Here is a 20,784-nt window from a genome sequence, read left to right on the forward strand (position 1 = left end):
CGCGTAGCGGAGCGGTCGGGGGGTAAGAACCGGGGAGTTTGTGACATGACGAGGCCTCATTAGCAGGTAAGAAGTTCTGAGAAGAACTCCGACATAAACACACATTCCTCTTAGCAGCTGGTTGACAACATTTGACGTGAGCCCATGAATGTAACTTTGCTTACAACTTTTCATGTTCAGAGTTTGAGAGACAATTTCCTTGCGACAACCTTCTGGAGTCAGTTTTCGGTATCTGAGAGTCTCCAAGAGTCTCTGAGAGTCTCCGAGAGTCTCTGTGAGTCTCCGAGAGTCTCTGAGAGTCTCCGTGAGTCTCTGAGAGTCTCCGTGAGTCTCCGTGAGTCTCTGCCATCTCCTTCAGGGAGAGGAAGAGCCTCGCTCAGCCCGGTCGGGTCAACCTTTGCTGGCCGCATGTGAACTGGAACACACAGTCGTAGTGTCCCTCAGCGGTGCTGTACAGTATCTCAGATAAAAGCGAGGGAGCAGGACAACGCACAGCGTGACTCACAGGTAAGAGGCCCAAGGCACTGACCAGGCGTCAGGCCGGCTCCCATAGAGGTGTCGGAAAGAAGCTGTAACTTGTCATGCACGCTGCATCTTTAAAAACTCCCTCACCGGTGCACTGTTTCCATTCTGTCAGCAGTCTCTCTCTCTCTCACGCACACACACACAGAGGTAAACATACGGAGACGGTGGCACACTGCACGCAGGACACAAGAACACATGTGATCAACAGAGGAGGAGCTATGTGTCTGCCATACCTTTGTGTTTTGATCGACGACAGCAACCACACCGTCCACGCACGGACACGGACACGGACACGGACACGTACACGTACGCACACACATGCACACAAATGGACATGTAATCAATCTGCACATCGGGGGAAAAAACAACAACAAGCATCACTTCTGCCGGTGCAGCATCGCCGGGGGATAATTGTCATGAGAGCCAATTCAAAGCGGAAAGAAGAAGGAGAAAGAAAGACAACGCCACGCACACATGTTCGTACAGTGAAACCCAGAGCGGCTGCACTGCTCATGCACGGGGCTGTGCAGCAGCAGCTCCCGTCCGTCTTCACACTCGTACATCACACACACACACACACACACACACACACACACACACACACAGACACACACACAGACACGCTGAATCAAACTCATCCGTCTGCAGGCATGCGTTGCAACATCTGTCAATCTATCTAATCGATCCTGCCCCGCCATCCATGATGTCCACATGCATGCATCCCCACCACCACCACCCCCCCCATCTCCCCTGGCAACTGGAGGGAGAGAGGGAGGGGAGATGGGGGGGGGGGGGGGGGGGGGGGGGTTGGTATAAAAAGCCATGGCAGGTACCTGTAAATGAACCAGACGCTCCTATTCACAGGGCCGAGCGATGGCCAGGAAGAAGAGAGGGAGAGGGAGAGGGAGAGATCCTCTTCGCCGCATGCCCCCATCGCCATTTCCTCCCCCCCCTCTCCTCCTCCTCCTTCTCCTGCTCCTGCTCCTTCTCCTTCTCGTCTTCCGGCCAGACAGCAGCGAGCGCGAGCCACGAGAGAGGAGGAGGAGGAGAGGAGGAAGAGGAGGAGAGAGAGATGGAGGAAGGGAAAGGGAGAGGGCCGAGCTCTCCCAGCCCCTTCATACTTAAGACAGAGAGAGGAGGAATGGGAGAGAGAGAGAGAGAGAGAGAGAGAGAGAGAGAGAGAGAGAGAGAGAGGGGAGAGAGATGGAGATGGTTCGCTGTGACTGCGACACAGAGAGAGAGAGAGAGAGAGAGAGAGAAGGGAGAGAGGGAGAGAGAGAGGGAAAGAGAGAGAGAGAGAGGAGCAGGGGGAGAGGGAGGGAGGGGGAGTGAGGAGGCTTGAAAAAAAGGAGAGAGAGAGAGAAGGGAGAGAGGGAGAGAGAGAGAGGGAAAGAGAGAGAGAGAGAGAGAAAGAGAGAGAGAGAGGGGGGAGCAGGGGGAGAAGGAGGGAGGGGGAGTGAGGAGGCTTGAAAAAAAAGGAGAGAGAGAGAAATGAGGTAATTTGGAGGGAGAGAGTGAGAGGTGATTGGGTTTCTTCGCAAGGGGCTTCATGCACACACACACACACACACACATGCACACACCATCATCAACAGTCCAAACATCTGTGCGTTCGTGCAGTCAACTCACACACAACCACACCGAAACCACATGCACTCTTCTTGTTTCCTCCTCTTCATCCATTTCTCTTGTCCCCCCTCCTCCCCCTCTCCTCTCCCCGTAGTTTACCCTGTACAGTATGTATTATTGTATTCATGCACTCTGTGAATCTGTCACTGTCGTGATTCCCCATTCATAAAAATGGATGCGGGCTGAGATACATCTTTTGCCGTACGATACAGTCCTAACTGAGAGAATTCATTCACCGGGGATTGAAGGGGTCTTGAAGTTAAACACACTGAAGAGTTATGATGACGAAAGACAAGTCTTATTATTGTTATCAATGATATTATTACATAACATTAGACAAAAAGCTTGCAGTATACATGAATACATCAGATCCTCTGCTGCTGTTATTGACCCCATGTTCCTTCAAATCACACTTAACTAACCTCACCCTCACACCCCCTACCCTTTTTTTTTCTTCTTTCCCTTCCAACCTATTACAGACACACACACACACACACACACACAAACACACACACACACACACACACACACACACACACACACACACACACACACACACACTAACATACTCTAACACACTAACACACATTGGCTGTAAACAATGCATGAATGAGAGAGGGTAGAGCAAGGAAAAGGGGTGGGGAGGGGAGGAGGGGGAGGAGGAGACGCATCGACGCAGACAGGAAGAGGCGAGAGGACAGAGAAACAGCTGGTGGACGAGTGGTGGAGTGAGGAAGAGGAGGAGGAGGAGGAGAGAGAGAGAGAAAGAGAGAGGAGAGGCACAGAGATCTCTGGAATCATGGGCACTCACATCATCTCCGAGCCAGAGCCTCCGTCCCTCGTATGTCGAAGTTGTCCTCCGTCGACTTGCCCTCCCTCCCTCCCTCCCTCCCTCCTAGGTCTCTCTCGTTCTCTGCCTCCTCTCTCACCCTCTTGCCTCCCTCCTCTCGAGGACGATATCACAACTCTTGTCCTCTCTCCTCTCTCATCTCTGCCTTTTTGCCGCCCTCTCTCCCAGCATGTCAGGCTATACCGCTGTGAGTACAGTGTGTGTGCGTGTGTGTGCGTGTGTGTGTGTGTGTGAGTGTGTGTGTGTGAGTGTGTGTGTGTGTGTGCACGCGTGTGTGTGATGAAAGGGGGAGAAAGGGGGGGGGGGGGCAGGGCATGAAAGAAAGAAAGAGAGATAGATAGATAGATAGATAGGAGATGGGGAGGGGCGGGGTTGAGGGGCAGGAGAGGAAACATACAGAAGGTCCACCACGTGATTGGGTGATAATGTTTATGTGCATTCTGTCTGCCTGTTCTGTCCTAGTATCGACGTGAGTGTGTGTGTGTGTGTGTGTGTGTGTGTGTGTGTGTGTGTGTGTGTGTGTGTGTGTGTGCAACACACTCCTTGATGCTGTTTTTCTATCCCTCGTTGCAGATTCCCGACGAACAGTCGAATCGTATACGGTGAGTTATAGATTCATAAATAAAAAACCATGCCAGCCAGCTGTGATTATACATTTGCACAAGCAAGAGGCGATGCATGTGTCTTACAACCGGGGGGGGGGGACAACAAGCCGCCACAGCAGCGTTTAGCGGGGGTTGCTCTGCCACGCTCCCTCCGAACTGCGTGCTCGCTCGTCCTCACTTGACCCGCCGTTGGCCCAGAAGCGGCCTCATGTGGGCTCGGCGGAGGAGCAGCAGCGGGTGCATCTGTGGCAAGGACACGGGGAACAGATGAACTCTTTTGGTTTTTTAGCGAGCGCTTGAAAGCTCTAACACCCCCTGAAAGCGAATGCAGCTAAGGCAGATGACTGAATGTGGCCAGAGAGACGAAGAGGATGTTTCTGTCCTCTTCCACTTGCATGTGTTTTCTCCTGCTGCAGTGCGCTGAGCTCTCTCGGGCCACTGTAGGCAACGAGCGCCGACCTTCGCTCGGGAAAAAAGGGAAAGGGAGCGCCGTGGTCGGACTTTTTAGGAGACTGCACGCCTTCGATTCGGAGATTGATATCTGGATTGTAACTCCGAGTCGAGTGACCTGACCTTGGCTTTTGCGGTGTGAAAAAAAAAAGAAGAAGAAAAAAGACGGGGGATAGTAACCACTGAAGCAGAAAGAAAAGGGGGATGGATGGAAGAGAAGGTGGAGGAGGGAGGTCGTGATGACAAGCAGGTTGTAATGACAAAGTTCAGGGGAGGTCGTGTAACAAAGCATCCCATGCACCAAAAAATAACCAACTTCTCCTGGTTCGTGTAGTGGCTGATTACAAAAAAAACTGCTTCCATTAAAGCCACAGTTTAGCAAGAAAAGAGACAAAATCTATGAAGTCCACCTATGAGAGAATCTGTTTTGTGAAACAAATTCACTATCGTCAGACCTCCGAGTCTCACAATCGAATGCTTAAATGACTTCTCTGCCAGGCGACACGGCAGCGACTGTTTGGCTTTTTTTTTTATTTTTCTGTGACCTAAATACTGTCGGAGGCTTTTCTTCTCTTAAAAAAAAACATACTTCTGGGAAACGGGGAACTGTCTTGATGAAAGGAATCCGCAATAACCAATATCGGCTGGTGGTGACAACTGTGGCCACAGCAGTAAATATGTAAAGTCATGCTAGCGGCTGTGCGAGGCTACACTCGATCAAATTTTGAATTGATAGCACAACACGAGAAGTCACCAACATTTGGATCCACCGTCTAGGGAATCACAAAATGTGGTTGGCGGCAGTCCGTCAAATGATGTTTGATTCATTCCGTCTGGACCAAAGCGGGCGGATGGAGCAGCTGGCAAACCAACTGACATTGCCATCGCTGGTAATAAATAATCATAAATCGAATGAGCCTTATGAATGTTCATCTCGGCCTTGCTCGGGTCATCACAAAAAATTTAAGTTAGTTAAAATATGGCAGGGGGCTTCCTGTTCTTCTCTTTTTCTAGCTTGCTTTGACCTTCCGAAGCTCGTCCTCCTCCTGCTCCTCTCCCTTCGGAGTGCCCTTCAGAGTCTGACCTCCAGATGGAGACACCACAGGGGGATGGAGGGGCGACAGAAAGAATATTCACAAAAAAGTACAGGGGCGGGGTGGGGTTATCAAATGCAGTGATGACTAGAAGAAAGACGAGGAGGGGATGCGGAGATGGTCAGAAGATGCAGCCAAGTATGAAAGGGATGAAAGGAGCGAGAGGTGAGATATTACACGGGGAGAATAAAGGATGCAGAAGTGGCCCCGTGTGAGGGGCCGGCCGTGAGTCAGCTCCGCGCCGCCTGCTCGGGCTCCGTCGATGCCGCAGCACACACGGCTTTAATTATCCATGATGTGTGTGCTAGTGTGTGTGTGTGTGTGTGTGTGTGTGTACAAACGTAGCATGTGTGTGTGTGTGTGTGTTTTCACGGCTGAGTTAGTTGCATGCGTGAAAATGTAGCTGTCGATCAATAATAAATGATACTATGTGCATGGCTGCGAGGGAAACGCTGCTCGACGGGGGGACGAAGAGAAAACGAAACATGAAAAGGAAGAAAAAAGAGAAAGCGAGAAAACTGAGGAATCACGAAGAAGAATGATGATGATGAGCGATAAAAGATTTCCCCATGAATAATACACGTGATTGACAATGGCTTTGTTTCCGCCTGAATAATTCTCTCTCTCTCTTTGCTCAGCCCGAGTCCTGGACACTGAAATGAGTTTGCCTCAAAGCGGCGCGCGTCCCTCGCCGTGATGCAGATGCGAAGGCATTAGAGGGGAATGACATGACATTGCTCTCACTTAACGAGAAGGAGTCACATGGCCAAAGTCAATACGGGGGGAGTTTGACACACTGGCACGAGTCGACAGAAGATCTAGAGGTGTGAATATGAACATAGTAATGTTTCCCATATGTGCTAAACTGTAGTTGAACAGATATGGGCAGAGAACTGTAGAATGAGTAGCTGTTAAGTTAAAGTCAAGGCGAATGACCATTAAAACAAAAAGCATAATGTCCTTCTGTTAAAAGATTTAGAGATCCAGCTGCTGTTCGGAGATTGGTCCCATGGCACAGTGATACATATGCATCCGTTCAGATGTATCAGGCGCGGTTCAAGGGCAGTTGTGGTCATCTGGTGATTTCATAACATTGGTCAACGCACGCACACACACAAGAAAAATTCCGACTTCAAGTCGGCAAGGACCTTCAAGTTCAGCCCACCGAAAAACCTGCAGCCTTGGCAACACCGCTCAGCACCCCAGAGCCAACGGCAACAGACATGCAAAGGAAGGAACTTCAGGAAACCCTGACGCGACGCTAAAAAAAAACATGTCTCTCTGTCTGTCAGTCACTCTGCCCAGGCCACGTTCCGCAAAAGCCCCAACTATTCAAAACACAGCTGGTCCACATCTGCCTCGAGGACGACTCCATTGGTTGGAATCGGACCCGAATCCTCACACACGTCACGCGCGAGTCAGTGATCGGCGGGGAGGTACCCACTGGAACCCGCAAATCACCGTGTGAATCGGCATATGATGGTAAATGGCAAATTTTTATATAGCGCTTTTCTAGTCATATAGACCACTCAAAGCTTTACAGGAAAGTCACATTCACCCATTCACACACATTCATACAGCGCTGCTATTTACCACGCATTTTTCTATCACATTCATACTCATTCAACGGCATGTGTAGTGGCGGGAGGTGGGATCGAACCGCCAACCTTTGGGTTGGTGGACGAGCGACTCTACGTCCTGAGCAAATTCCCCCTGCCGGCGTGCGGCGTGCGTCTAAACGGCGAGGCAGCAGGCTGGCGGGTGGAAAAAACGGTTGTCAGTTTGAATTCCGGCGCGCAGCGGGGGGAGATGAGATACATGGCGCCCTTGCAGCAAAGGCCCGACGACCTCGTGTCCATCAGTCGAAGCCGCTCAGTGGCTAACAGCAGGCGAGTCAGGTGAAGCGATAATCTGAATGTCAAACCGCCGTTCTCTTCACCTTTATTTATCCAGGATGTGTCGGTGCCCCTGACGGGATATTTTCATACTTTTAATCTGGTCCCCCCTCCGCTGCCACGTGACCTCACCCTGGCGGCTGTTCATCTCACAGTACGCGAGAAGACAAGTGCGCACGACTGACTGGATCACAGCGCGGGAAAGTAACCGCTTACCTGGGAGCGTCGAAGCTGTCGTAGGAGCCCACGGTGTAATGGCGGAACAACCTCTTAGCGCGTTCTCCTCGGCTCTCTGGAGTACGGAAAAAATCACAGGAACATCAGTGTGACTGTAGCGACGCTTTAATCCGTTAGGAAGGCTGATTATACAGGTACTGCACCGACTCTACTACTATCACCATCTGACTTCCACAAGTGGCTTTTTTCCCAACAGATCCCGAGAGTATTAGTGCAGACAAATTGCAAAAATAATATCTATTTAATATTCAAATTAAAAATAAAAAAAGGTTGTCAAATGTGATGATTTGCAGTTTTTTCTCTTGACTTGTGTCACTGTAACTCGGCTAGTTGTACAAAATATGCAATTTGAAGAGTCGTGATTGGCCTATTTTACCCATTCTAGCATCAATGTCAAAATCGTAACCGTAATGACTGTGAAGGTATTTAATGAACGGTGTGAGGTGTATTTTGTCGTTTGAATTCTCCAGGTTTGCCCAAATATTCGCTCTGGGAATTCCTGGTGAATTGCGTAGAAAAGGTGACCTTGACTTTTGACATTTGACAACCAGAATCTGATCAGTTCATCCACAGAAGTCCGATTGAACAGTTGTGCAAAAATTTGGAGAGCAATCTTGAGATGTCATGTGGAAATGTTCAGTGGAATGACAGCGACCTTGACCTTGGACCACCAAAAATCAAATCAGTCCGTCCTAGATGTCCAAAGACAACTTAGCAGCCTGTTGTCTTTAATTTATTTATAATTGTTTTTTCACGGACAATGTGAAACTCACGACTAATACAGTTGGTGTGTTTTTAAAGATGATCAACTGCTGAGCTCATCATGAGTGTGTGTGCGCGTGTGTGTGTGTGTGTGTGTGTGTGTGTGTGTGTGACTGGTGGTGATCACCTGATCGGTTGTCTTGGCTCCGAAGCATCACTTCCTCCACACAGTCGGAGGGGAACCAGCCTGTGCGACCTCTGACCGTGCCCTCCCAGTAACCACCCTCGCCAACACTCAACACTACAGGGGGGGGGGGGTTGCAAGACAAGAGCAGCGCGTCAGAGGAAAAAAGGCAACGCAAACCAACACACACACACACACTCACCCACAAACAGATAACAGTGAGAAATGAATACACACAGACACAAAAAGACAGTTAAACAGACATAAAAAGAAATAATGTAGACACACAACGGACGTGCAAACCTCCTACATACTCACCAAGACATACATACCTGGCGACACCTTAGACTCACTCACAAACACACACATATTCATACCTGCAGACATTGAATACAGACATATACAGAGACCTTACACTCATGTTGGGAAATGACTGTTTTACACACTCATCTGAAGACACTTCTTCTTCTTCTGAAGGCCTGGGTTCTGACTTCCCTTCATGCACTTCACCCTCAACACACTGGACTTTAGTCTACATGCTCCAGTTGAGTATTTTCTTTTGTGTGTAATAATTTTTTGCTGTAATTATCAATACTTGTTAAGTCAATGTTTATTCAAGAGATGCGCACACCCATAGTCTTGAGAAATGCAATGAAAGAAGACTGTTGTAACTTCTACGTCTGTCTGTATGAGGCCACGCTGCCTTGTCAAACCTTTGCATTAAAGCTACAGTGTGTAATATTTCGAGAACTTATGAACAGAAATTGAATATACTTTGTCCATAACTGTGTGTTCATATATGTATAATCACCGGTTGCGGTTTTCAAATTCACCACCAGATGCCGCCAAATATTACACACTGTGGCTTTAAAACTTCTCCATCTGTAGTTTTACCAGGGATGCGCAACGTCTTGAGTATTTTTTTACTTTGCAGCCCAACGTATCCTTTTTCATCTCTTCTATCGTTTTAGTTTTTTCCAGTCTGAACGTGGCCCCGAATGGTTGAATCTCATCACTGTCCTAAGCCTCTTGCTCGTGTAACATCACGAACACCGGTTCCCAAACAGAAAGACACGTTCAACTCACATGGAAGACAATATGAAGTATTATGCTCCGGCACAAGGTCATCCTGACGTGGAACTGCACACGGACTCACCTTTGACCCTGTCTCCCTTACTGAAGCTGATTTCTCGCTCTCCCTGTGCAGAATGTGTTTTGGTGGCGACGAAGACTCGTCCCGGGACGGCGCTGTAGAGTCGTCGGCGCTGCCCCGCTGTTTGTGTGGTGGTGCTGGCCGGGGCAGGCCTGGGGGGGGGGAGAAGGTAGGACGGACAAGAGATTAAAGAAAAAATATAAAGATTCTATATAGCAATAAGTCTGTATGGCCTAACAAATAAATGAACATCAAAAGGAGAAGTAAAGCCCATTTAGAGCCAAATATATGATATAAACTGTACATACTGGGGTGTGGATACAACATGATTGACAGCCAGTACCGTCCAATAGGTGCATGGTTGCACCTCCTCCACTCACCCCTGCCTCCGACTCTGCCTGCTCCGGTCCTCCTTGTCTCCGATCCTCCCTCGGGACGGGGAACGCGTCCTCGCCCCTCTGGGACTGCTGGAGCTCCGCAGGGTACCAGTATGCTTATAGCCCTGGGAGAAAGAGAGAGTTAAAAATATTTCATATTTTACAGTGTGTCATACCATACCAGTATAGTCTTTTGCACCAGCACGTCTGCACAGAAAGTGGAGTTGCACTTGCAACATCAAATAAACCAAAACATGTCAAATGTTTAATCACATTAATCTGGTTCTGTCTGTTTTTTGTTTCCAACATTCCTAACTACTTTAAATACATTCAATTTGATTATTAGTTATTAGTTTAATTTCGTTCAACGTTAACTACAGTCTGTTCTTCCCTGTTGCTGTGTCAACTCAATACTCTCTGACATTTTAATTACTGAGAAATATTATCTCACCGACTCTGCACTCAAGAGCAGACGATAAAACTAATGCTCATAAAACACGGTTCACATAATTAAATGCAATGTACGAATGTCTCATGAACAATGACGTTCATCTAACGCTCACCATGTTCAAATGTTTACGAAGATCATGACAGGAAGGTTGTGACTTCATGATTTATTTTCGTCCCTATTGCTATAGTAACTAAAATACAACTGGATGGCTCGTGTGAAAAAGCAAAAACAAGTTGTTGCAGTTTGTAGTGTTCACCACTAGAGGTTGATAAAGATCATCTATTATATTGTTCCCTAAAATGTTATAATTTGAATTTGAGTTGTCGGGCTGCAGCTGCTCACATCTCCACCAGTGCAATTGGAAATTAATAATTTCTTAAGACTTATAGACAATGGTGAATGTGCTTTTATAGCTTTTCTTTTGTTGGAAGAATCTAACAGGCAACTGAATTCACAGCAAAAGTTTTGGAAGCACCAAACATCAAATTCTGTTCTCCAGCCAAGCAAACTTAGTGGACTAACACTAGGTGGACACAAGTTATTGTTATAATGCATCAGTGATGAGTGTTGGTCAACAGTACCTCAGTTTATTAATGGACACTCACCTGCACAGAGACGATGTTGGTCCCCGGGGCGTTGGGCACTGCCATCCAGTCTGGCAGGTTCATGCTGCTGTCGCTGTTGGCCCGGAGGAAGGGGTGAGGGTGGGGTATGGTGAGCGTCCGGGTGTTCTCTCGCCTCTGGGGGGCGTACTTTGGAGACTCCACAAAGGGAACTGGGAGGTGAGGGGATGATGGCACCTGTTATTCAGCCCCATTCCCCGACAGGCTTTCATCTGCAACCCCTTTATATTTGTGTCCAAACTTTTTCAAACATGCTCGTTTTTTTTTTTAGCTTGGTCAAATATCTAAACTGGAACATTACACATCTCCAAAATGTTGTGAGAAGTTCTGACCTCCGCTACTCACCCACATCCGTATCCCGATGGTTTTTAATAATTTCTCCCAGCTCAAAATGGCCGGACATGACCGCCACCTGATAAAAACACGGTTGTACACAGTTATATGGCAAATGAATACACAAAAATGCAAAGGTGAATGTTTCTGTTGTGATCCAGTAAATGTTTGCGCGCTTATGTTTTAATTGACATCCACAAAAAATACAATATTTTGTAGGCACTCTAAATTGGCACAGAAATTAAGATCATAGCTTTGACCTGTTTGCTTATAATTAATATAAAAACTACAGATCATTCCCTTGATACAATGAGTATATTATTCCAAAAGTGTCTTTGGAGATTATGAGTCATCCAGGATATACTGTAGGGTTTCCTGTCTCCTTGAAAAAAGAATAATAGTGAGTACTATCCCACGAAAACTTGTTTTAGCATTATTCTTCATCATCTTCATCGTGCGTAAATGCTTTAAAAAAAGATGAATTATGCAGATCGTTGCACAATATAGCACAATCTAATGTTTTCTCCTTGTTGTGTGCTCTCTTGTTTTCTCTATATTTTACCCAAACAAACAAACAAACACACACACACACACACACACACACACACACACACACGACAGGATTGTCTCAGCTGGCTTTTTTTCTGCACCAACAGAGTCAATGTATCCAGATTAAGGGGTCACACTCTCTCCTGTCACCTGGGACCTGTACGTGTGTGTGTGTGTGTGTGTGTGTGTGTGTGTGTGTGCATCGCAGCACATTAACACTTTAAATTGAAATTAGGCCCCTGGCACATTTCTGCTACGTTAACTTAATAAAACACCTAAACCACACATCCACCGACACACACAAACAATAACCCGAGCCAGGCACTCGGCCTTTACCTGAAAGGGGGTCTGCCCACTGTTGTTCTTCGTTTCTTTATTCGCTCCGCGGTAGAGCAGAATCCGCGCACAGCTTTCCTGCAGCAAACGGCGTCAATTAATGTACATTTATTGTGAAATATAAATTATTTAACTACTTACAGTAGTGTAGTAAGACATGCATTGGCTTTAGGGAGTATGTACGCCTTGTTTTGGACTTTTTCCCCTGCAAATATGTTAACTATCAAATATTTTTGATAGTGTTTAATGGTATATTTGGGAAGAAATTAATAAAATGTTATACAAAAGTGAAAATGGCAGAAACATCTAGTTTATCAGATTATTTAACTATTCTTGATAATTAATATTTGAGCTTCAGGTGAAATATTTAGATTTAGATCATGATTAGAGATGCAACATTTAACCGATTAATCGATTAGTAATCGACGACTAAATTAATCGGCAAATATTTTGATAATCGTTTGATCGTAGTTTTTATGACAATAAAAGTAAAAGTTCTCTGATTTCAGCTTCTTAGATGTGAATATTTTCTGGTTTCTTTGCTCCTCTGTGACAGTGAACTGAATATCTTTGGTGTGTGGACGAAACACAACATCATCTCGAGGTTTTGGGGAAACGAGATCGGCATTTTTCACCATTTTATAACATTTTATGGACCAAACAGCTCATCGATCAATAGAGAAGATAGTCGACAGATTAATCGATAATGAAAATAATCGTTAGTTGCAGCCCTAATCATGATCCAGGCAAATATATTAACAAAATACACAGTCGTGAAAATGTCCCATCCAGTAAACAGTGAGCACCTTGTTGTATAAAGCACAGATGTGCAAGGCAGTGTTTCCAGAGGCGTTCTGGGAGGAGGAGTCCGCCCCGTAGAAGAGGAGGTGCTCCAGATGCTGCGAGTTGCCGTGCTGACAGGCCTGATGGAGAGAGAGAGCACAGGTGAGGACCAGTAATGAGAATAATGGAGTCATTTTAAACTAAAACATGAACAGGGACATTTGGTGCCATCACACACTGTACGTCAAGACTAGTCACGGGTTTACGCAAACACATTTTTCTTATTTTCATAGGTGTTTTATTTTTGTTATTATTATAAGCAATTCAGGATTTTTTTTATTCCAAGTGCCTTCCGTGAGGCCGATATCCTCAGCACACCACCGCGCCTCTCAGTTGTTTGAGCTTGATAGATGTTTATTGTTGAAGTAACTCTGAACTTTGTGAATTTGTTATATTGGGTAAAAAAAATTAGCACACTTGTCTAGAATCACAATTTTTTTATCAGGATAGAGTAGCCAGATACGTTTTGTTCCAATTGTCGATTTCTTTAGAGAGATAGTTTTAACCCTTAATTTTTTTTAAGGTTTCTTTTCGTTTAAATTGCGTCATTTATTCTTACTTCAAAAACATCTAGTTTCATGTCACTTGCCTTCTTACTAATAAGCTGTCAGTTTCAATATTATGTGTCAAATCTCACTGAACACACACACACACACACACACACACACATTCACAGTATGAGGCTATATGAGTGGCTGCGAGCGCTGAAGAGACAGACGCTGATGAAGTGTGGGTGATCACCCTGAGAGGAGGAGGCCGATACCTTTTATTTATTTTTTTCACATCCACTCCACCGCCAGAGTTATGAGGCCACGGAGGCAGGATGGGTGGGATGGAGGGTGACAGGTGTCCGAGATAAAGGATGGGAGGTGCGGTGTTGGAATGGTGTTTTTGATGTGGGGACAGACACTGGAACACAGAATACACTGGTGCATTACAAAACAAAAGGACGCATGCACATGCAGGACTTTGCTTCCCCCCCCCCCCCCCCCCCAGCCAGTTTTGACCCCGTTAGTTCTAAAAGATACGATTTGGAAGGCGCACCTGATGCGTCTCGTCCCAGCCGTTCTCGTCCCTGATGCCCACTTTGGCGTGGTGGTAGAGCAGTGTTTCGCAGCAGGAGGTGTCGCCCCCTGTCAGCACAGTGTGGTAGAGCGGCGTCAGCCCCCGCCGGTCCTTGTAGTCCGGGGACGCGCCCAGAGACAGCAGGACCTGCAGGACGACACGAGGGGTACAGAGACGACCTCGTGAGCGTGCCTTGAGTTTCAGTTTGTTAAACTGTTGATAGACTAATGAAGACGTACATGAGCCAAAAGCACAATAACAGAAACACAGGGAGGGAAAAAGAATATCTTTTAGTGGTTTCCTACTCCAAGCCGAGGAATATTCCCTAGACCTGATTGTAGTCTTGGTGATTCGGGAGCTGAAACCAGGAAATCTGAATTTGAATACCTTTCTTTTTTTTTTCTCTCTGGATAAGTAGAAGGACAGATTATTTGTTCATGTGGGTTTTTATGAGTGGGCTGGTGTGGGTGGCTGAGAGTCTGTTGATTCCGTCTTCAGTTTAATTACTTATAAGGTAAAACAAATGAGGATGACACTGTATCAGTTTCGTGGCACATGAATCCATCTTGCATCTTTTGTCTTTTTTTTTTTTGCCTATCCCCCAGCTACTGTACATGTTATGATTAGATAAGAGCATTTCTACAAGGGGGGGACAACAACGCGTGCGTGAGCGTTTACCAGCAGGGCCGAGTGGCGGTGGCCTCGGACAGCCTTGTGTAGCGGCGTGAGGCCATCTTTGGCGCGGAAGTCGATGTGAGCCCCTCCCTCCACGAGGACCCGGATGGACTCGCCTCCACCCGGCTCGCACTGCACCGCCAGGGACAGGGCGGTCTCTGGAGGACACACACACAGATTCAGACGAGAGGTCGTTGTTTTTAAAGGTCCGAGTGGGATTTTGATCTGGAGCAAAGGGGTATCCTGGGTTGAGACGCTCCGAGAGCCACAGCTGGTCTTGGTTGCTCCTTGGTTGGATTCCTGGAGACGAGCAGACAACTCTTCCCAGATGAGACTCCAGGAAAACATAAGAAAAGTGTTCAACTCTCTGCTGCAATACGGCAAACGTCTTTCTACAGTCATGGTTATTAGGCAGTTCAAAGAAGATTCACTCCATGGAAAAGACCCAAAGTCCTAAATCCCACCATCACCCTTCCAGGTTTTTATTCCCGTCTTACTATCTGCTGCGCAGCCTGAGACTCTGTAAAGTTCCCCTGTTCAAATGAATCCCCGCTCGAGTGGCGGGCGAACTGAACGCTTCTCTGGAGATGCAGCTCTTGAACATCTCGCTTCCAAGTACACGCTGGTTTGTTTTTACTCCTACAGACGAATTGATGCTTGGCCAATTACACTGACGTCAAATCAAGACTCAATATATAAAAAAAAGCTTTAAAATATAGTACAAGGATTTTTTTTTATCTTTGAGCAGCTTCTGTAGATGTCAGGTACAAATAATTTAAGGTCATGTTTTGACTGCACCTGCTCTGAAGGGGACACATGAATACATACACATACCGGGAGTGCCCTTTAAAGGGTTTCCCCTTCGCAGAGAGAGAGACAGAGAGGAAGTGAGCCCCTCCTGACAGGCGCCATGCTGAATATGGCAGAATCGTTTTGTTTCCCATTAAAGGCAAATGAGTGTGAGCCGTCTGCAGAGCGTGGAGAGAGTCGTCCTTTTGCATCGCCTCTCTCTACTCGCCCTTTACCTGCACAGACATAATGGTGCACTTATGGTTCGTGGACCCGCTGTCAGAAGAACACCCTGACATTACATGACAGTCAATGAGAAGACTAAAAACCTCCTGTGGCCATATCTCCATCACAAATGCACCTCGAAGCAGAAATCTGAACATAAAGATCCTCGTTACAGCTCCGGAATTTGTCTGATAATTATAGAAGTTTGTTTCAGTATCATCTATGTATTTATTCCCCTGCCATATTAATTCTAACGGTGTTTGTTGGGTCCAGTGCTTCTTTGGTTAGTGGAGCCAGGAGCCCTTTAATTTCACTCTTATGTTTTAGTTTTCATAATGTTTTATTGAAATGTTTTATTACGTCTGTGCTGTCTACAAGATGTCTGTTACTTATAAAATGAAACACTGCAAAAGGGAACAGTTAACAGCTGATTCTGCAAACTTTTTATGTTGCGAATTTGCCAAAATTTTAATTAATATACTCTGAGAAAAGGTTTTAATGTTCAAGTTGTAGCCCCGTAGCTAACTCTGACACCTCCCAATGGATTAAAATTGTCTTTTTAATGTTGCGCTATGAACATTGGACATCACTGAGGCTGCGAACGCCCCATGCCGCGAGGTGATGCCGGGGTTCGGGGGTAGTAATATTTGATCTGAGGGGAGAAACCGTGAGCTCTGTCCCCCCCTGGTGTTCCGCAGTGGAAGTGCGTCTCGCGCCCACGATGACAGGCCGTGTTTGTGTTTTGACACTTGCTCCCAGCGCGGCTGGACCTGACACTGAGCAGCACACGACTCAAACTGTAAACGAGACGTCTGCCGTGTGTTTCCCCTCGGCGCAAACAGGATCCAAGAAAAAGCCACCAAATTGTGAAGGGGCGCTGGCTCTGATCCCTGACAGGGTGTCGGGCCCACATGGAACTCAGAGAAACGACAACAGAGAGGGAGTGTAGATGAATGCATGAACAGGATACTGTTTAATATGGAGGGATTAATTTCAGACCTGTCTTCTACATAGATTTGCTTTTCACAAGATGATTTGTTTTTATTAAAATCCCCTCATGTCTGCCAAAGATCAAACGTTTCCTCTAGGCTTTTTTATTTGGCTCCGCAAAAGTCTTATTTGCATTTTATTCCAACAAACATATTGTCCTTTTCATATATTAAACTGAGCTATGTTGTCCTGATACCTCAAACTACAGTAAGAACCAGCTTTAGAATCAAAGACATTACATACATTTTTTGAGGTTTGAGTGAAGCTAAACTATAAAGTTTTATTATTGATTTCTTGTTAAATTATCTCAACTAGTTTACGCCTCTTGTCTTAAGCAATTTTCCCACCAATGCGATCATTTCGACCCGCACTGCCCGCCGTAAAAGATGTTTTCGCCGCGTCGACAGACAGAAAGGTGAAGAAAGGCAACATGGCAGGTGACATTTCCTCAGGCTGCTTACCGCCGGTGTCGGCGTCCTGGTAGTTGGGGTCCAGGCCCTTGTCCAAGAACTTGGTCATCTTGTCCACGGCGCTGGTCTGGATGTAGTCCATGAACTTCTTCAGGCTGGCCTACGTGTGGAGAGAAGACGTAGTAATGCTGCTGCATTACAGAGAACAGATTGAACTCAAGAAATAAGGAAATGGCATAATGTGGCATTATGTGAAATATCATTTTTTGGAGATATGAGGGCGTATTTGTTTGTCTGTTTGACATTGTTGATTTGTTTGAACTGTCGGTGTGATTTTATGAAACTGCGCTACGTTAATTTGGGTCAGTGTGATTGGACAATATGCACTCATATACACTCTGACAATATCCACTGGTGTAGACACCGACACACACTGTGCAGTACTGACTGACGCCGCTCACGTCATGTGAGGAGGACGGCCTTCATACCTTGGTGTGCAGTTTGGCCAGTTGCTTCTCATCCAGATTGGTCTGCTTGTACACCCTGGTCTTGTATCGAAACTATAAGACAAAAATAAAAAAGTAAAAAGGAGAAGAGAACGCAGAGAGAAGAGTTAATCCCATGACACAGAGGGCCTTTGTCCTCAATTCTCTCTAGCTTCTGGCCTAGATCCACACAATGGGGGCCCGTAGATTTATCTTTTTTCCGGAGACGCTGTACAAACCCCATCTTCTACTTCACCGACGACAAGAAATGTGAGGGGGGAGGGAAATGTCCTGGCGGTTTGAGAGTCTTTAACGTAGCATGAGCAGAAGGTGACTGTACGGACTGGGTAAGACCCTCGCAGGTGTCACACGGAAACAGAGCTCAATGACACTCGTCTACGAACAACAGTCTTGGAGTCACAAAGAGGAAGCGCCACTTAGTGCGGCATCTTAAATGTTTGCGGTGACCCTCAAACTTCCAAGGTGGAAGCCACCGTATCAGAGCCGGCCTGAACAACAGAGACATCTCGAGGAAAAATCCAGGCCACATCACCTCTGTCAAACAACTGTGTCAAAGAGAAAGACGGAAATAGCCACCTCCAGATATGGCACCCCTTTCTCGAAGGACTGCGGGTACTCTTTGAGCAGCCGCTCCTCCTCCAAGAACTTGGCGTCGTGGCCGTCGGTGGCCGGCTGGAACAGCCCGTAGTTCAGGACGTCCCGCAGCGACTCGGTGAGGGAGCACAGCACCTGCTGCTTGGCCTTCCACACCGTGGCGTCGGGGTTGAACCGCAAACATTTCTGCAGGAGACACAGGGGGAAATGATACATATGATTAAAACCAGTTAAAGGAATTAAAAGTTTTTGGCTCTCTTCCACGACCTGTTGTTATTTCCACCGAAGAATGATTCATCCACTGAATTCATAGACTGTTTTAATTGAATTATTGTTGGGATCAAACAAAAAGTTTTCAATATTTTACATAAAAACTTTTTTCCTTTCCTCTCCCGTTAATCAATGTGAGACCCCTCAGATAGTATTATGACCCAAACCCAAACTTTTGGAAAACAGTGGACTAAAATACTTACTTCAAATTCCAGTTTATGAATCAGTGTGTCAGTATTAATAACCTAATAATTATCATTTATAGTCACCAGAGCCATGTTTCAGTATTTTTCAATGCAGGTCATTTTTTCTAGTCATGGAGTATTAATACATTTTTACAATGGTACTTTTTCGTGGGCAAAGAAATCGTTTTACTTCTCCTCCACCTGCGTTATTTAAATAATTGATGGCACATGTCAGCCCACAAAATATATACTATAATACAGGAGATGAAGACATACTTTTGGAGGAGCACCCTTCTACAACTTATCCTAGGAAGGAAGTCGTGGTGAGTCCGACACTATGGTGCTGATGTTGCACAGACTGCAGCACACCGAGGCCGTGCCCCTCCGGAGCCAGCAGGGGGAGACAGCAGCAGAGTCAAAAAAACAGGGAGGGGGGGGGGGGGATTCCCAGAGGTGGCCTCAGGCGGGATATCGATGGCAGTTTGGTGCAGCTTCAAGTGTTTCCGCCGGGGTCACGAGTGGCCGAATGCACAACGGCCTCAGAGGCTCCGTCAGCAAAGTGGAGCATAACTCACCACACGGACCATGGCTGATATACGGTGTTTGGCAATGATACCTCTCTCTCTCTCTCTCTCTCTCTCTCTCTCTCTCTCTCTGACTCTGACTCTCCCTCTCCAAAGTGGAGCTAGGATGTCCTCTGACCTTGAGGCGGCGGCAGCAGCAGCAGCAGCAGCAGGACGAGCGGCACATGCAGAGAACCGCCGGCTGCAGGGATCCCTGCCTCTCGCTGCATTACTGCACAGGCTCACGTCTCTGGCCAACACTTCTCCCAACCCCGAGCATTCGCTCAGCCATTGTCATTCATCTTAATCTCTACACAAACACGCACACACACACACACACACACAGTGACGCACCGTTCGTCTGTGTGTGCGCGTGTGTGTGTGCGCGTGTCCTACAAAGAGAGCGATAAAACCCTGCACGGGGGTTTTGTGCAGCGGAGTAACATAACATTTTCTCCCTCTATTTTATTCAGTGTCTCCATTCTCGCACAGCCAACCCGGTCTCCACGGCAACCGGGTTCATTAGTGGAGCAAGCTGCTTGTTGCCATAGAGACATCCCTGTGTTCCCTTGGAGATGGGGTACTGGCAGGGTGTGCTTGCGCTTGTGTGTGTGTTTGTGTGTGTGTGTGTGAGAGAGTGAGAGAGTGTGCATGGGGTTGGGTTTTTTTTAAGTGTGCAAAGATGTGTGTGTGTGTGCGTGTGTGTGTGTGTGTGTGTTACAGCAGCGGCACAAGGGAGTAAAAAGGAGGGGAATGTCTAAGATTTTGAGCATGGGAGTGAAAGAGAGGTGTGTCTGTTTTTATTAGATAAGGTTTCACACTCACACTCACACACTCACACACACACACACACACACACACAAGCCCACACGATGCAATTACAGTCCCATCAAAGGATGCAGGCAAAACAACGGAGATTCATTTGGTGTAATAAGTTTGCTCCCGCAGCCCGAGACGCTGTCGAGAGTTGGAGACGTTACTGATGCCGCCTATTGATCCGCACACCGCTAATGTGACTTATCCTCCAGCGTCCAACCGGCCGGCCAATTAGGGCTCATCGAGGATTCATCATCCCGATTAAGTCTTCAAAATACAGGTGGCCTGGTTCTGGTGAGCAGACGGTTTCCCCCCAACTGATTCAACGTTCTTGTACTGTTCTTAATTCCACTTTGAGTTTGCACCATGCTCAATAAGAATATTGTCTCGGTGCCAGAATATAAAGACATGAATGCCAAGATGTTTTTTTGTTTCTTTTCCTCTTTGATTAATTCTTGTCCCTGATAGAATTCTGGCAGATCATTGCTCACTGGATAAATTACACAAAGCACTTAAACCGCCAAGTGCCAGGAACCTGTACTCATTGTATAACAGTCGTGATAGTACTTGGATACTTTACTTAAGTCAAAGCAGCAGCGTAACAATGTAACACTCAATGTCCTTCACTCAAAATCCTACTTCAACAAAAAGTACGTGAGTATTTATCAGCGTCATGTACCCGTAGTATCGAAAGTACTCGTTCTGCCGAGAGGACTCTCCGCAGTGTGTCAGGGTGAAAAGACACATTCTCCTATTCATCTTTGAATATTGGATAATGTGATGAGCCAGAAATAAAACCTTCAAAAATAGCCAGAAGGCAAATCTTTCTCTTTTTTTTATGGAAACATGACATGGTGGCT

General features: G+C 46.6%; 1 protein-coding gene and 1 long non-coding RNA gene across 8 annotated transcripts in view; one reads left to right on the forward strand and one right to left on the reverse strand.

Moving 5' to 3' along the window:
• Positions 1 to 20,784, reverse strand: part of shank1 (SH3 and multiple ankyrin repeat domains 1) — a 66,752-nt gene that overhangs the window by 17,860 nt on the left and 28,108 nt on the right. For all 5 annotated transcript variants that reach the window (XM_047328342.1, XM_047328345.1, XM_047328344.1 and 2 more), the window contains exons 3-15: positions 18,073 to 18,276; positions 17,479 to 17,550; positions 17,042 to 17,150; positions 14,580 to 14,734; positions 13,881 to 14,048; positions 12,800 to 12,916; positions 11,994 to 12,071; positions 11,121 to 11,187; positions 10,758 to 10,927; positions 9,705 to 9,826; positions 9,328 to 9,476; positions 8,175 to 8,288; positions 7,265 to 7,340 (exon numbers count right to left, since the gene is read on the reverse strand). In XM_047328342.1, the coding sequence (XP_047184298.1) occupies positions 7,265 to 7,340; positions 8,175 to 8,288; positions 9,328 to 9,476; positions 9,705 to 9,826; positions 10,758 to 10,927; positions 11,121 to 11,187; positions 11,994 to 12,071; positions 12,800 to 12,916; positions 13,881 to 14,048; positions 14,580 to 14,734; positions 17,042 to 17,150; positions 17,479 to 17,550; positions 18,073 to 18,276 (1,601 nt within the window). The remainder of the gene's footprint in view (positions 1 to 7,264; positions 7,341 to 8,174; positions 8,289 to 9,327; positions 9,477 to 9,704; positions 9,827 to 10,757; positions 10,928 to 11,120; positions 11,188 to 11,993; positions 12,072 to 12,799; positions 12,917 to 13,880; positions 14,049 to 14,579; positions 14,735 to 17,041; positions 17,151 to 17,478; positions 17,551 to 18,072; positions 18,277 to 20,784) is intronic.
• LOC124849467 lies at positions 2,850 to 9,975 on the forward strand. Of its 3 annotated transcripts, XR_007029910.1 has the most exons (6): positions 2,850 to 3,191; positions 3,578 to 3,606; positions 5,792 to 5,977; positions 6,446 to 6,635; positions 8,200 to 8,715; positions 9,143 to 9,975. It is a non-coding gene; the product is annotated as an uncharacterized LOC124849467 (long non-coding RNA). The 3 variants fall into 3 exon arrangements; XR_007029908.1 differs by having other exon boundaries at positions 8,200 to 9,975; XR_007029909.1 differs by lacking the exon at positions 5,792 to 5,977 and having other exon boundaries at positions 8,200 to 9,975.

This window comes from Scophthalmus maximus, chromosome 17, assembly GCF_022379125.1.
Source record: "Scophthalmus maximus strain ysfricsl-2021 chromosome 17, ASM2237912v1, whole genome shotgun sequence".
NCBI lineage: Eukaryota > Metazoa > Chordata > Actinopteri > Pleuronectiformes > Scophthalmidae > Scophthalmus > Scophthalmus maximus.